The 15,240-nt window shown below is 41.4% G+C and overlaps 1 protein-coding gene across 2 annotated transcripts in view; it reads left to right on the forward strand.

Moving 5' to 3' along the window:
• The window catches only part of Nln (neurolysin), a 92,326-nt gene that overhangs the window by 50,266 nt on the left and 26,820 nt on the right, over nucleotides 1-15,240 (forward strand). For both annotated transcript variants that reach the window (XM_034523464.2, XM_034523465.2), the window contains 5 exons: nucleotides 553-660; nucleotides 2,822-2,924; nucleotides 3,496-3,656; nucleotides 8,593-8,728; nucleotides 11,659-12,025. In XM_034523464.2, coding sequence (XP_034379355.1) covers nucleotides 553-660; nucleotides 2,822-2,924; nucleotides 3,496-3,656; nucleotides 8,593-8,728; nucleotides 11,659-12,025 — 875 coding nt within the window. The remainder of the gene's footprint in view (nucleotides 1-552; nucleotides 661-2,821; nucleotides 2,925-3,495; nucleotides 3,657-8,592; nucleotides 8,729-11,658; nucleotides 12,026-15,240) is intronic.

Raw genomic sequence — 15,240 nt, forward strand, 5'->3', positions numbered from 1 at the left:
GCCTGCTGTAGTCCTTCATTTCCCTTGCCAAGTGACAGGAAGGCGCTTTTGAAGTATTGGAGCCGTTTGCTGGGGTTTTATCCAGCTGTCCTTGTTTGGTATTTTGGCAAGAGAGTCCTACCAGCATTTGTGCATCGTTCACCCCATTATTTCTCTTCCTGCATCTCAAGTGGAACCAGGTTAACAAATGATGGACAATTAAATCCAGAAGATTTGCAGTGAGAAGTGTGCATCGGTCATAAAGGCTGCTCAGAAGGGGCTGTGCAGATGCGTCCATTATCACTCACCTCCCAGAGCCCAGCACTCTTAGCTCTGAGGCGGGGCAAGGGTATTCTGCATAGCCTTTTATTTATTTAATATTTCTGTTTTAAATTAGCAGAAGCTCACCAAAGCATAAAAGAATTAGGTCTTCAGTAGAGCCTGCCCCATCATCACCTGTGTTTCCTGGCCCAACAGAGATGATGAACATAGCACATTGACTTTGGCCTTGGAGTTGATTGTTTGCCTGTGTGCTATTACAACAGAAATGACTGACATGCTTGTTAATTTAAGGAAACATGTGATTTGGAGAAGATAAAGCCTGAAGCCAGGCGATACTTGGAAAAGTCAATTAAAATGGGAAAAAGGAATGGACTCCATCTTTCAGAACACGTAAAAAATGTGAGTTTGTTTCTTTTTATTTTTTATTAATAAGTTTTGTCCTTTGACAATTTCATATACGTGTAAGATGCATTCTAATTACTGTCTCTCACATATAACCCTCATCTTCTACCCATCATTTTCTTATTTGAGGAGAAAAAGAAAAAAAATGCAACAAGAATCAAGAAGTAGGTAAAGAGATGAGTTTTAATAGGATAACCCATGATTAAAAAAATCCACTTACGATCTATCTGAGGTTTTCACTTTTGTTAAAAATTTGTTTTATATGTATATATGTATGTCTGTGGGTTTATGTGTGTGTGCTGATACCCACAAGGCCCAAAAAAGAGATTCTGGTGCCCTGGAGGAGTGGTTGTTAGCTGCCTACTGTGGGTGCTGGGAAGTGAACAGGGGTTCTCTGGAAGGGCTGTAAGCACTCTCAACCACCAAGCCATCTCCCCAGCCCCTACCTCAAGTATTAAAACTTATGCTAACCTTATTAGTAACTAAACAACGTATAAATCTCTCTCTCTCTCTCTCTCTCTCTCTCTCTCTCTCTCTCTCTCACGCATGCACGCACGCACGCACATTTTAAAACAGGATCTTACTATATAGCACTATTTGACCTGGAACTTGCTAAGTAGACAAGGCTGGCCTTTAACTCAGAGATTCAACTGCCTCTGCCTCTGCCTCTGCTCTTCTGCCTCCACCTCCACTTCTGCTCCTGCCCGCAGAATGCTGGGATTACAGATGTGTGTTACCATGCCTGGCAATGGTATTGTTCTTTAATCCCCTCCATGTTTTGTTTATTTTATGTATATCAGGCCTGTTTCCTTTACTATGTTTTATATTTCTTAAAATTAAATTTCATATTTCAGTGGCTGGTTATATTATTCCTTTCTTGATCACACAGAGATAGGTCAGTCTTAAGAAACCCTTAATGATAGAGAGTTTGTAAGGCAGCACTTTAGGATAGGATGCCCGGTGACTAATATATACCTCTCACATGAAGAAAGATTAGCCAGTGAAAAGCATTGTTCAAACATTTTCTCGTGTAAGGCAAATTAAGTCTTCTAGATTCTGTGATAAACTCAGCCTCTTAATTAACCTCATTCTTCTTGAACAGGAAGTATAATTTATGCTTTATTTCCAGGGCATTCCTGTAGACTACAGAACTGGAAATAAGTTTGACAAACATCCAAGTTTTATTTGGTGACTGATGTCATTCTAGCAAAAAGTACTGAGGGTGCCTAGGAGATGTCCTATCTTTCTGTCACCCAAGTGTCCTTTGACCACTTTGTTTTCTGGTCAGCCAACTGGGTGGCTGATGTCACTTGCTTGACCCTTTGACTTCCTGGCCAACCCTCCATTCTCATGGGTGCATGAAAACTGTAGTAATTAAGCTATGCTTGGTTGCAGCAAACAGAATCCCATTTAAGCAACTTGAGGAAGTTGAAGGGTTTTAGAGGCAGGTGGCTTGCTGTGTTTTGTCACTGGCCACCTGATTTCTGTTTCTCTCGTCTGTCTTCAATGATAGTGTTTATCTAAAGGCTTGCTTTTTATTACAAAAAACAAACAAACAAACAAAAAAGCCTACCAATGTTAACGCTGCTGTACAGACGCACATGGAACTCTGTCTCGGGTCTCACTGCCTTCCAGTAGATCCTCTGCCAAAAATCCTCTTTGAGAACCTTTGTGACCAGTAGATTTCATTACCCAGCATTGTTAGAAGAATGAGATTGTCTTATGTTTTTCTTGTGGTCCTCTATCATCTCCTTGGATCTCCTACCTAGAATTTTTCCAGAATTGTTAGTGAAGTGCCAGGCATGGGCTATGGAATCAGTCACCTGCAGGAAGATGGAACGGTGACCTGATTGGTATAGAGGACATGATTCTGGAATGTCTACTTTCTGGTCCTATCTGAACTGTGTGGCTGCTGAAGAATGGGGAAGTGGGGAAGAGGAATTGGGGATGCAATGGGTGTGTTCTGAGACAACGTTGAACAGAGTGTAAATGACAGTAGACAGGTTGGCAGCAGCTGCTTTACAGAGTGCATTTGAGAAAGGACTTCTGAGATAAGACAGAATCCTGACTTCATAGATAAGTGAAACATGCTGGCTGATAGCAATGAAAAGGCAAGGCTTTTCCATTGTTAATGCCCTATCTGTCTTCCTTCTCTCAGGAAATCAAATCAATGAAGAAGAGAATGAGTGAACTATGCATCGACTTCAACAAAAACCTCAATGAGGATGACACTTCCCTTGTATTTTCCAAGGCTGAACTTGGTAAAATTGTGTTGTTTTGCTAAATTGAATTATATCCCCTCCCAGGTTCCAACCTAAATTAAAAGTCAAAGAATTCTTTTAAAAATTATCTAGTATCAGGGCTGGACAGATGGTCAGTGGTTAAGAACACTAGCTGCTCTTGTCAAGGACCCAGGTTTGATTCCCATCACCTATATGGCTAATCCTTCTTGGTAATGTACACTTGTGTTTACCTAACATCCTTCAAGCCTTGACAGTTTTTCTGCTTCTCCATGTTTCCCACACTGTAAACTAGTCTTTTACTCTGGGGTATTTTATTTTATTGGCTTAACTTTGCCTCATCTCCATTAAAATGCCATCTGTACAGGTGCCCTGGAACATTTTTCTTTGTTTGTTTCAAATTGTTTACTGAGCCAGCTGGCCCATCACTGCCACCCCATTCCCACATGATCCAAATAAGATCGTGCAGTTGTCCTTGCACCAAAACATCAGTCACCACACTGCATCCCTCCACCTGCTGAAAACAGTGTGCCCACACTAAGTAAGCCAGTAACGAGTGGGAAACTGATGCGTGAGAAATGGCTTTTTGCAGGTGCTCTTCCTGACGACTTCATTGACAGTTTAGAAAAAACAGATGAAGACAAGTACAAAGTTACCTTAAAGTATCCCCACTATTTCCCTGTCATGAAGAAATGCTGTGTCCCTGAAACTCGAAGGAAGATGGAAATGGCTTTTCATACCAGGTGCAAAGAGGTACCATGTTTATCTTTACATTTGGCACATCTGGTACATTTGTGTTTATCTTGATCTTAACAAAAGTGATTAAGGAACGGGTGTGCTGTTTGCTACTACTGAAGTGGCTCAGCCACTGATAGCTCTGTTTGCATGTGCCTTGCATTTACTGATTGCATATACATGTGAGGATTTTAGCTTTTCTTTTCCTTGTTGTCAGTTTGCTTGCTCTGCCACAAGCTAGACTGTTGTAGTAAATAGAACAGATAAAAACAAACAAGAAGTTGTATTCCTTTCCTGCATTTGAAGGCCAGAGCTCGTGAGGCATCTCTCCCTCCTTAACAAGTAACCACCAAGGTAGGTTCTGGAAATCACTATTACTCAGCCTGTGGGAAGGAATGGAGAAGCTCCAGACCACACATCTTTAAAATCTCTCTCAAGAAACTAAAACAGCAACAACAGAAGCCCATACAAATAGCATCCTAAGACTCTAGTCATAGTCCATGGACTCAAACTCCCTATGTAATTGTATCTGCTACAAGGGAAGCAAGATATATATCCTTTAGTTGACATCTATTTGCTAGACTTAAGCTTTATCATTAAAAGGGGGATTAAAAATTGATTCTGAATCAAATACCCAGCCCCACATTAGTCATGGCTACCCAAGTAACTATGAATATCAGGCCTCAGTCTTTTAATGTCTTGGGCTCAAACACCAAGATCTCTGCCTGCCATTCAGTCAGCTCCAGTTGAATTTCTCATGATGCAGCAGCCTACAAAAGAAAGACAAGAAATTAGCCCTCTCTCCCCCAACCCACACCCAGTGCTAGAATATGAAATCCTTAATCCCAGCAGAAGCAGGTGGCTCCCTATGAATTTGAGGCCAGCCTGGTGTATATATAGCAAGCTCCTGACCAACCAAGGGTACCTGGTGAGACCTTGTCTCAAAAAACAAAAAAAAGGAGGAGAGAAACAGGAACATAGGAGATACATAGACATTTTCAAAAATTGTTTGGCAAAAAGTTCTTTACCAGTTGTACTCCATGCTTCCTCTCCTTCCCGCGTGCCAGTCTGAAATACAAGAATTAGGTTAGGAACTAAATAGCAACAGTATGTTCCATAGCCTTCATAATAAAATGTCTTCAAAAGCTTAGCTTCTTGTAGCATTTAATCTAGGCAGTTAAGAACTCTAGCTAAATATTGCTTTTGTTCATATTTCCTCCAAGTTTTATTAACTGATTCATTTCTACATTTGTTCCTCTGTTTAAAAGACTTTGCTTTGAGGCCTTTTAGAAAAGGTAAACTTTTGCAAGGAAGAAAAGAGGTAGGCAGTGTTCTCAGATTCATCTCCGTGGTTGAGTAACTGAGGGACCTTCTACTCCCATGACATTAGGAATGCAGCAGAGCTGGCTTGTCGGGCAGACTAAATCCCAATAAAGTCTGCCTTGCCTTCCATCTCCCAGTGTCCTTCTTTCCATTTTCCATCTTAGAAGATGTCGGGTTCTTTGAGCTCATCTCTCTCCTGTAAAATTTTTTGAAAGTAGCACTTAGTGACAAGCATTAGTAATTTTCCCAATCAATCTCCCTAGAACTAAGGCCTACTGGCATATGGCATATTGCCAAAGTTATGGCCTCAACAACTGCAGTGAACACTACCCATATTATAGTACATGTAATGTACCCACAGTGAGCAGCGCTGCAGTAAGTGTCACCCATATTATAGTGTGTATATACCCTGAGCTTTCCAGGCTGCACTGTCTCTCCAGCCGCCTTTCACTTCTGTACTTCTTCATTTTTGTTATAGCAGCATTTTATTCACACCACTCTTCGTATCCCATAGTATATCTATCTCTTCAAGACCATTCAAAAGCTAAGTCAAAAGCATGCTAAGTCAAGCAGTAAGGTGGGTTTGAGACCAGCCTGAGCTGTAAAATGAGCCCCTGTCTCAGAAATCAAAACAAGTCCGGTTTGGTAGGTCACATCTACAAAGCAAGTATTCAGGAGGCTGAGACAGGTAAGTTCCTATGAATTTGAGGCCAGCCTACAAAATACAGGGTTGAGGAGGTGGATGGGCTGTGGGTAAAGGAACTAGTCATGCAAACCTGACAACTCCACAAAATTCAGCTGTGGTGGCACACGTGTGATCCTATCGGTCTTTCTTTCAATTGGGAGGCTGAGGCAGGAGAATCACCTGGAATTGGAGTTCATGGGCCAGCTAGCTTGGGCTATGCAGTGCAGCAGTAGAAACGAGAGACCCTGCCTCAGCAAAGCAGAAGGCAGAAACCAAGCTCAGAATAGTCCAAACTTCCACACACATGCTTTAGTGTGCACGTGTCTCCTTACCCCCCCCCACACATGTAAAATATTTTTAAATTGGTATATATAAGAAAATAAATCCATAAATAATTGGCTGACTTGATTGTTAGGATTAATAATTTTTCCTTTGACATTATGAGATTACTTTTCCAGTGATATGCCTCAGTAGTTAACAACACTTACTGCTCTGGCTGGGGGCCCAGATTTTGTTCCCAGCACTGTATGTTGTCTTGTAACTATCAGTAAATCTAGTCCAGGGGACTTGATGACCCATTTGGACCCCTCAAGCACCAGGAACACGTGCAGTGCACATATATGTGCAGGCAAAACAGGCATACACAAAAAATAAAACAATTTTTAAGAATTAAAAACAAAAAGAATGACTTTTTTTTTTTTTTTTTTTTTTTTTTTTTTTTTTTTTTTTGATATTTCAAGACAGGGTTTCTCTGAGTAGCCCTGGCTGTCCTGGAACTCACTCTGTAGACTAGGCTGGCCCTGAACTCAGAAATCCACCTGCCTCTGACCTTTTCTTTTATTGTTAAAAATAGAATAGATTTTTTTTTTTTTTTTTTTTTTTTTTTTTTTTTTTTTTTGTTGGCACACATGTGTAATCCCAAGACCCAGGAGGCCAAGAGGAGGATTTCTATGATTCTGAAGCTGTCACTTTGGATACATAGTGAGTTCCAGGCCCACAGAGCTACATAGTAACTTCTTTTAAACAGAAGCAAACACAAGTGTGTGTGTGTGTGTATGTGTGTGTGTCAGTGTGTGTGTGACTGTGTGCGTGTCTGAACGTGTATATGTGTGTCTGTATGTGTATATGTGTGTGCATGTGTGTCTGTGTGTCTTTGTGTGTGTCTGTATGTATGTCTGTATGTGTATATGTGTGTCTGTGTGTCTTTGTGTGTGTCAGTATGTGTATGGAGTTTGTGTGTGTTTGTGGTATAAGTTCAAGTATAAGTATACAGGTTCCAAATAGAAAATATGTTAAGGAAAAGCCTATTTTGAATGTCAATTGCCATGGTATGTTCATCTGTTTGTGCTATTTAAACAAAGTACTATAGACTGGATAACTTATAAATAATAGAGATTTATTTTTCATAATGTTGGAGGCAGGAAATCCAAGATGCTGCGTGCTCACAAAGAAGAAGGAAACTATCTTTTAATTATAGGGGACAGGACAAAATGTACCTAAGCTGGTTTCTTCCAGCTCTCTGGTAAGCCACTAATCAGTTTGTGAGGACAGTGGTAAAAGGCTCCATCTCTTAGGGTCACAGCAATACAAATTAATTTTCAATATATCGTAGGGGAACTTCCAGACAATAGCACGTGGAATTAAGTACATTAATTAATTATGTGCATTCTTCTGGAACCAACACCCATTCACAGAACTTTTTATGCTCTCTAACTGATCCTGCATTCGTTACAAATGAATTCCGCATTCCCTGTTCCACTTTCCGTGTCTGTAAACTTAATGGCTGTAGGAGACTCACATGTGTCCTGTGACTCATGTCTGCTTAACATAATGTCATAAAGGCTTACCATGTTGAAATATGTCAGAATGTCCTCCTATTTAAGGATGAGTTGTTTGTTGCTATATGGATGTACCACATTTTCTTGACCCAGTCTTCTGTCACTGGGCACTTGAGTTGTTTCTATGAAATTATTGTTGAATACTGATGCTTTGAACATAGGTATCTATGGATACCTATTTTGTGTCTGCCTCAGTTCTTTTGAATATTTCCTCTAAAGTAGAGTTGAGATTATATGGTAATTCTGTAGGGTTTTTGTTGTTGTTGTTGTTACTGTTTTGGTTGTTGTGGAAGGTGCTTTGGTTTGGGTTTTGGGCTTGTATTTGTTTTGTTTTGTTTTGCTTTTGTTTTTTGTTGTTGTTGTTGAGACTGGCTCTCATGTAGCCCTGGCTTACCTTAAACTCATTATGTAGCCAGGATCTTGATTTCCTGAGCCTCCTGCCTTCACTTCCCAAGTGCTGAGTTAAGATGTGCTAACATGTCTGGTTTATGTGGAGCTGTGGAGCTGGTGATCAAACTCTAGGCTCCATGAATCTTAGGTGAACACTCTACCCACTCAGCTTTATTCCTAACCCATCTGTGTGTAGCTTTTGAAGAATCACTGTATCATTTTGTAGAGCTGAACCATTTTACATTCTCATCAGCAGTACACAAGGGAACCAGTTTCTCTACGTCCTTATTAACACATTATTTTCCGTGTGTGGATGTAGAATAGCAAAACAACTTTGTGTGAAGTTAAAATGGTAAATTCTATACTGTGTATAATTTGCCATAAGCACATCAGAAAGTGGTAACAATGAGTGCTTGATACTTATATGACTTATTTGAAAATAAGTTAGAAATCATGGTAGTTCGTAAACCATGTTTTGCCCTGAGTTTACAATGCCTTGTAGTTTATGAAGAACTTACAGCTATCTCAGAAGTATAAAGTGTTAGAGATTATTTCAGGAATAACCATGTTTCCACCTTTCTTAAGGCTGAAGTGGAAGCAGTAGTTACAGTGGGTGACAGCTGTGTGACAGTGTCAGACCTTACTGATGCTGTGCCTGTTCTTAGATCTTTGTGTCCAGTAGCTCACTCTCTTCTGTTTGTGTTGTTCTTGTTACTAGGAAAACACCATAATTCTGCAACAGCTCCTCCCGCTGCGAGCACAAGTGGCCAAACTGCTCGGCTATAACACCCATGCTGACTTTGTCCTTGAACTGAACACTGCAAAGAGCACAAGCCATGTGGCAACCTTTCTAGGTCAGTCCTTTATTTAGAGTCAGTTCTATGGCTTCTGTTTCCTTTGCCCCACATCACTTTACTCCATAATATCCCCGTAATATCTGCCTCAGCTCAGCACCTAGGCTGCCTTTTGGAGAACATCCGGGGCTCAGGAGAAGGGTATCAGTCAGCTATTTACCTTAGATGAACTCAGTTCTTGGGGCTGCATTGTTGGGACATTGAGTCTGTTTTTTCCATATGGTCAGTGTGGACCAGCAGACTGTTAGCTCATTGCCTTTATTCATTGCCACTGTGAATTTGACACTGTAGACTCTATCTACTGATAGATTTGTGTGAAATAAGTGAAGATACGGCATAAAATGAAAACAGAGCAAACATAAAAACACTGGCACTTTACCCTCCAAAGACCCCTTTTTAATATATAAATGTATAGCAAGTATTAAAAGTATTTCCTAATTACTGTCATTACATTCATTTTAAGTCTTTTTTCATAAAGTTTTTTTAAAACGAGGTTTTCCTGAGCCTGGTGGCACATTCCTTTAATCTCAGCATTCAGAAAGTTCTCTGTGAGTTCAAGGCCAGCCACGGCTACAGCTACGTAAGAAAACAATAACAACTAAAGTTTCTGGTACAGGGAGGTAACAGTGAGTAAAGTGCCTGCTATGAAAACAATGAGGGGGCTGGAGAGATGGCTCAGCGGTTAAGAGCACTGACTGCTCTTCCAGAGGTCCTGAGTTCAATTCCCAGCAACCGCATGGTGGCTCACAACCATCTGTAATGGGATCTGTCACCCTCTTCTGGTGTGTATGAAGACAGTATACTCACATACATAAATAAACCTTAAAAAAAAAAAAAGAAAATTAAAAAAAAGAGAGAGAGAGAAAGAATGGGTAGAAGAGTTTTTTTAAAAAAAAGAAAACAATGAGGATTAGAACCAAATCCCTGCAGCCCGTGTAAAAGCTAAGCTGGCACAAGTCACCTGTGATCCCCGAACTCAGAGTCACAGGCTTGTCCTTAGGGTGAACAGCCTGGCTAGGCTACACAGTTAAAAATAAAGCAGAGGTTCAGATGAGAGACCCTGCTTCAGTAAACAAGGTGCAGATCGACTGAGAAGATACCAAATGTTAACACACATGTGCAAGTGCACCAACCCACACATGTGTGCACACACGCACACAGAATGTACACAGACATGTTCCTCTACCCACACATGTGAGCACACACGCACACAGAATGTACACAGACATGTTCCTCTACCCACACATGTGAGCACATACGCACACAGAATGTACACAGACATGTTCCTCTACCCACACATGTGAGCACACACGCACACAGAATGTACACAGACATGTTCCTCTACCCACACATGTGAGCACACACGCACACAGAATGTACACAGACATGTTCCTCTACCCACACATGTGAGCACACGCACACAGAATGTACACAGACATGTTCCTCTACCTCCCAAGAACTCGGATTAGAGGCATATGCTAGCACAGACTCTAAAATGCTATTAAGATTACTTTCTTCTTCTTTAACATGTCAAAGTATTTAGCTTTAATAGTCTTTTATTAATGGAATTAAGTTGGAACTGATTAATAGTGGGTTAAAATTGGCCATGGTGATACATACCTGGAATCCAGAGAGTCAGGAGGCTTAGACAGGAGGATGCCATGAATCTGAGGCCAACCTGCGTCATGTAGCAAGTACCAGAAAACCACAGTGTAAGACCCTGTCACAATAAACCAAAGAATGAAAATAAAATGATTAAAAGTAGGTTAAGAAGTCAGCTTTGAGTCCAAAATTTACTCCACTGTTTCTTCTCAATAGTCAAGGTATATTTATATATATGGTGGAATCATATATAACTCCTAAACAGGTGTTTCATCAATGACATCCTATAATTCATTTGTGCATTTCTGAGACACGTGGAATAACCACCTTGTATTAGGAGTAGAAGGTGGTGTGCTAAATGCTAGAAGCACAGCAATAGCAAGACAAAGTTCTCTCCTTGGAGTCTGCACTTGGTGGGAAGAGCGGAGTTGTGCACGGCGGCTGCTGGAGGACCGGATGCATGTTGTCCAGGACGGTAGCTCAGCTTGGGGACTTGGCAGGTTTGCTGAGAATGCTCTCTCGAGTGGTGGCTGCCTATGCTGAGATGTCTCCCTAGCAACTGCCCCATTAACTTAACCCTGGAACCCTGCTCCCCTCTGGCTGGCCGGCCTTGTGCTGCCTATCTTCACATAGTGTCTTCACATCGTTAACAGATTGTGAAAAGAACTGCAAAAGAGCTTACTCATGGGATTAGCCTTTTTAAAGGCAAATAATCAGAATTTGACTACAGTATATAAATTCTGACTAGCGATTTCTCCTAAATCTAAAGCTAAAATCTAGAACTGCTGTCTCTAAATTCTCCTTCTTCAGAATGAAGCTGTGGAAGGCAGGCCAACCCCCTGCTCCAACATACAGAGCAGTTTCTAGATGATGTTGCCTGCAGGTTACAGGAGTTATTGTTTTAGCAACACAGCCATGCTGAGAAACACACACACACACACACACACACACACACACACGTACACACACATACATGCACATGCTTAATCTTACCATTGCTTTGTTCTAAATTATAATATTCCTGGGTCAGAGCTCTTGAGGTAAGCTTCCCCGTTGTTGCTATTGGAAGGAAATCGTGGCTGGGTTTTGGTGGTGTGAAAGACAAGGGGAAAGAGTTATCAACTAAATCACTCCAGAGAGCAAGCTCTGCTCTCTCCAACTCTTTTTCCTCCTTGTGCTGTTTCCTCTGACTGATCATGCGCAGAACCGGCAGCACTTTTGAGTAAACTTGCTCCAAAGGATGCATCACTAACTCAGCCATTTCCCTCACAGGTGATTTAAGCCAGAAGTTAAAGGATGCATCACTAACTCAGCCATTTCCCTCACAGATGATCTAAGCCAGAAGTTAAAGCCCTTGGGTGAAGCAGAGCGGGAGTTTATTTTGAGCTTGAAGAAGAAGGAATGTGAAGAGCGAGGTTTTGAATACGACGGGAAGATCAATGCATGGGACCTCCATTACTACATGACACAGACGGAGGAGCTCAAGTACTCTGTAGATCAGGAGTCCCTCAAGGAGTACTTTCCCATCGAGGTGGTGACTGAAGGCTTGCTAGGCATCTACCAGGAGCTGCTGGGACTTTCGTTTGAGCAAGTGGCCGATGCTCATGTTTGGAATAAGAGCGTTTCACTTTACACCGTGAAGGATAAAGCTACTGGAGAAGTGCTGGGGCAGTTCTACCTGGACCTCTATCCAAGGTACCTGATTGGCTGCTAGAAGCAACCTGACTCTGCCCTCGAATATTGCTAACATGCATAGGATTAAAATGTAGGCCCTCGCCAGGATTCAGTGGCACACACCTTTAATCTCAGCACTCAGTAGGCAGTGAATTCAAGGCCATCTTAGTCTACAGAGTAAGTTCTAGGAGAGCCAAGGCTACAGAAACACAACAGCCAAAAGAGTATGCTCTGAAGCTGGAGGCTCTGCCTTCATCCCGCGACAGATGACTCAGCTTTGCTAAGCTGTATCCTTGCAGGTCCTGAAGGAAGGGAATATTTGCAGCGCTGATTGTGCATTATTGTAAAGATTACATAGGCTGATCGCTTTCATATCATTTGGAAAACCACATACCACTTAGCTGAGTTCTTTTAAAAACAAAAGAATAAATTTGTGTGTGATGTACATATTTGTACATGTGTCAGGCCCGACAGAACATCTGAACAACCTCCCAGCTCATATAATAAGTCTTAAATAAGCATTAGCTAACATCACCATCTACTGCATTTACTTAATTTAAAATTGGCCCCCACACTGTTTATTACCTAGATAATCTGTCTGCCATTCAGTCCTCTACACTTGGTGACTGTTTTCTCGTCTGTCTTTCTGGGGACTATCACAATATAGTAGAAATAGCAAACTGTTTGCTGTTAATCTAATGAGTCCAAATGCTCAACTGACATAACCTCCCTGAGGTGTTATAGAATATTTATGTGCTAAGGACTGTATGTGCACATTTCCCAAACGTTTAGTCAGGGGTAGATTGTCAAGTAGTATTCTTTGAAGTATGTAACTGTCCAGCTCCAAATGTTCCATCAGACACAAACAATTTGGATCTGTTTCTCCTTAGGCTGCTTTCTAAACAAACCCGCCCTTTGCAAGTACTCACCCATTTTAAATAGACCACAAAGAATTATAGCACCCTCCTTCAGCAAGGGGTCGGGGAGTAATCCCCTGGCCCTGGATGCTCAAAAGGAGGCTGAATTGTGATCCATTTGGTGGCACAGGTGTCCTTCAGCATCTAGGCTATCTCAGAGCTTTTTGGAAAAGTGCCAGGAGGGCCAGTGATGGCTCAGTGGGTAAGGTGCCTGCTACAGAGGCTGACAACATGAGTTTGATTCCCAGAAGCCATAGTGAAAGATTACTGACTCTGAGCTACACACACACACAGAATAGTATGCACATACTCATGTACATATGTACACACATGTACACATACACTAGTGTCAGGTACAGTTCATGTCAGTACTTAAGAGGATAATCCTTTGAGCCAGCAAGATGGATTAGTGGATAAAATCCCATAATCCCACAAGGTGGCAGAAGAGGACTAACTCCTGAGTGTCATACTCTAGGCTCCACAGAGGAGCTCTCCACTTGAATGTACACACACAGACACACACACACACAGACACACACACCCACACAGACACACACACACACAGACACAGAGACACAGACACACACACACACACAGACACAGAGACACAGACACACACACACACACACAGACACACACTTTAACCCAGGGAGTCTCCTAACACACTGTCTCCTAACACACTTCCAAGGGACAAAGCCCTCCCATCCACTGTGTCTCTACAATATACTTGTCTTATTTCCTATTAGAGATCTGGTTGTTGATACCAGAAATTTTATGGAGAACACAAAGTAATCTGTTGCAAGGATAATGACCTACCTATACTCATTCCTGTCACAGTCTGCAAAAAGGTGAAATATAGGTTACCAGCCTTATTCCTCTTACTCCAGAGCAGTATTCAGAGTAGATCCTTTAAAGATTTGTTTTCTTTTTAAAGCACATTTTATTTTTACTCATCAAATACTGAGATTCTCAAACAAACCCTGATTCTTACATGAAACTGCAAGGTAAGAACTTTTAGTCTCTATCACTTTATAAACACAACATGAAAAGATATAATCTCAGAATTGAGGTAATTTTTAAATTAAATTGATTTTTTTTTATTTGTTTTATTTTGCTTGGGGGTTCTTGTTTTAAACAGGATCTCTCTGTGTATCCCTGGCTATCATGAAGCTCACTATCTAGTCCAGGCTGGCCTCGAACTCACAGAGATCCTCCTGCCTGTGCCTCCTAAGTACAAAAGCTGGGGAGATGCTCAGAAGTTAAGACCAATGGCTGTTCACAGCCATCTGTAACCTTAGTCCCAGGGGATCCCACACCGTTTTCTGGCCATGTGAGCACTGTATACACATGGTGGCCAGGCATACATCTTTTTTGGAGGATCAGAGTTCATTTCCCAGCACCCACACAGGCGGCTCACAACCACCTAGGGTTCCAGGTCCTAGAGATTTGACATGTGGCCTCCACAGGCACCTGTACACATGATATACACAGAGCCATAAATAATAAAAAAAATTTTAAGATAAATTATAAGTAAAAAGTAAAGAAGAGTAAAGCCTCTCAGAGGATTTAAAAATTAACAGAAAGTCTTTAATTGAAAAATAGAAAGATGTAAAACCTCCTAAGATTTTTAGCGGGAATATTTACTAATTGCCTCCACAGTACATTGGCACCCATTTATACTCTAATCAAGCACATACAGCGTATTACAATATACCAAAGGATATATGAAATAGCAGAGAAGCATGCCAATGTTTTTCTGTTTACCTATTTATACACTTCCAGTTCACTCTGAGGTCTTGCAAGAATACCCACAGGCTCACTGAATGCCTAGAGTGCTGGAGTTGCAGGCGTGGGCCACCATGCTCCAATGAATCTGTCTGTCTTATGGTTTCCAACTCTGCCAAAATTATCCAGCTGACTGTACACAGCACCCAAACCTTTCAGATCTTAGTCTGGTTATATTGTCTCAAATGCGCTCCTAGGTCTAGCATCCATTTCATGTGAATGTGGGTCCCCTGTAGGCTTTGCATCTTTGTATTTCTCACAGGTTGATTGAAAGGCAGGCATTTGAGTGAAGACTATGGTTAACTTTATGTCTAAAATTGGCCCCACACTTCCTTCTGCTAGACTTTTATATGTGGTATTGGTTTATTTAGTAGTTAGGTGGGTTCCAGAGCTACCGTTGCCTGGATTAACCTCTGAGTGCTGCAGACTTGCCCTTGTTCTAGTTTGTATCTAGAATTGATTTGCCAAAGTTTTTTTCTAAGTCTCTTCCACTTCTCACCACACAGAGCAGGTCTTCATCTGAGCTCTCTACAC

The sequence above is a fragment of the Arvicanthis niloticus genome, chromosome 19 (genome assembly GCF_011762505.2).
Source record: "Arvicanthis niloticus isolate mArvNil1 chromosome 19, mArvNil1.pat.X, whole genome shotgun sequence".
In the NCBI taxonomy this organism is placed as follows: domain Eukaryota; kingdom Metazoa; phylum Chordata; class Mammalia; order Rodentia; family Muridae; genus Arvicanthis; species Arvicanthis niloticus.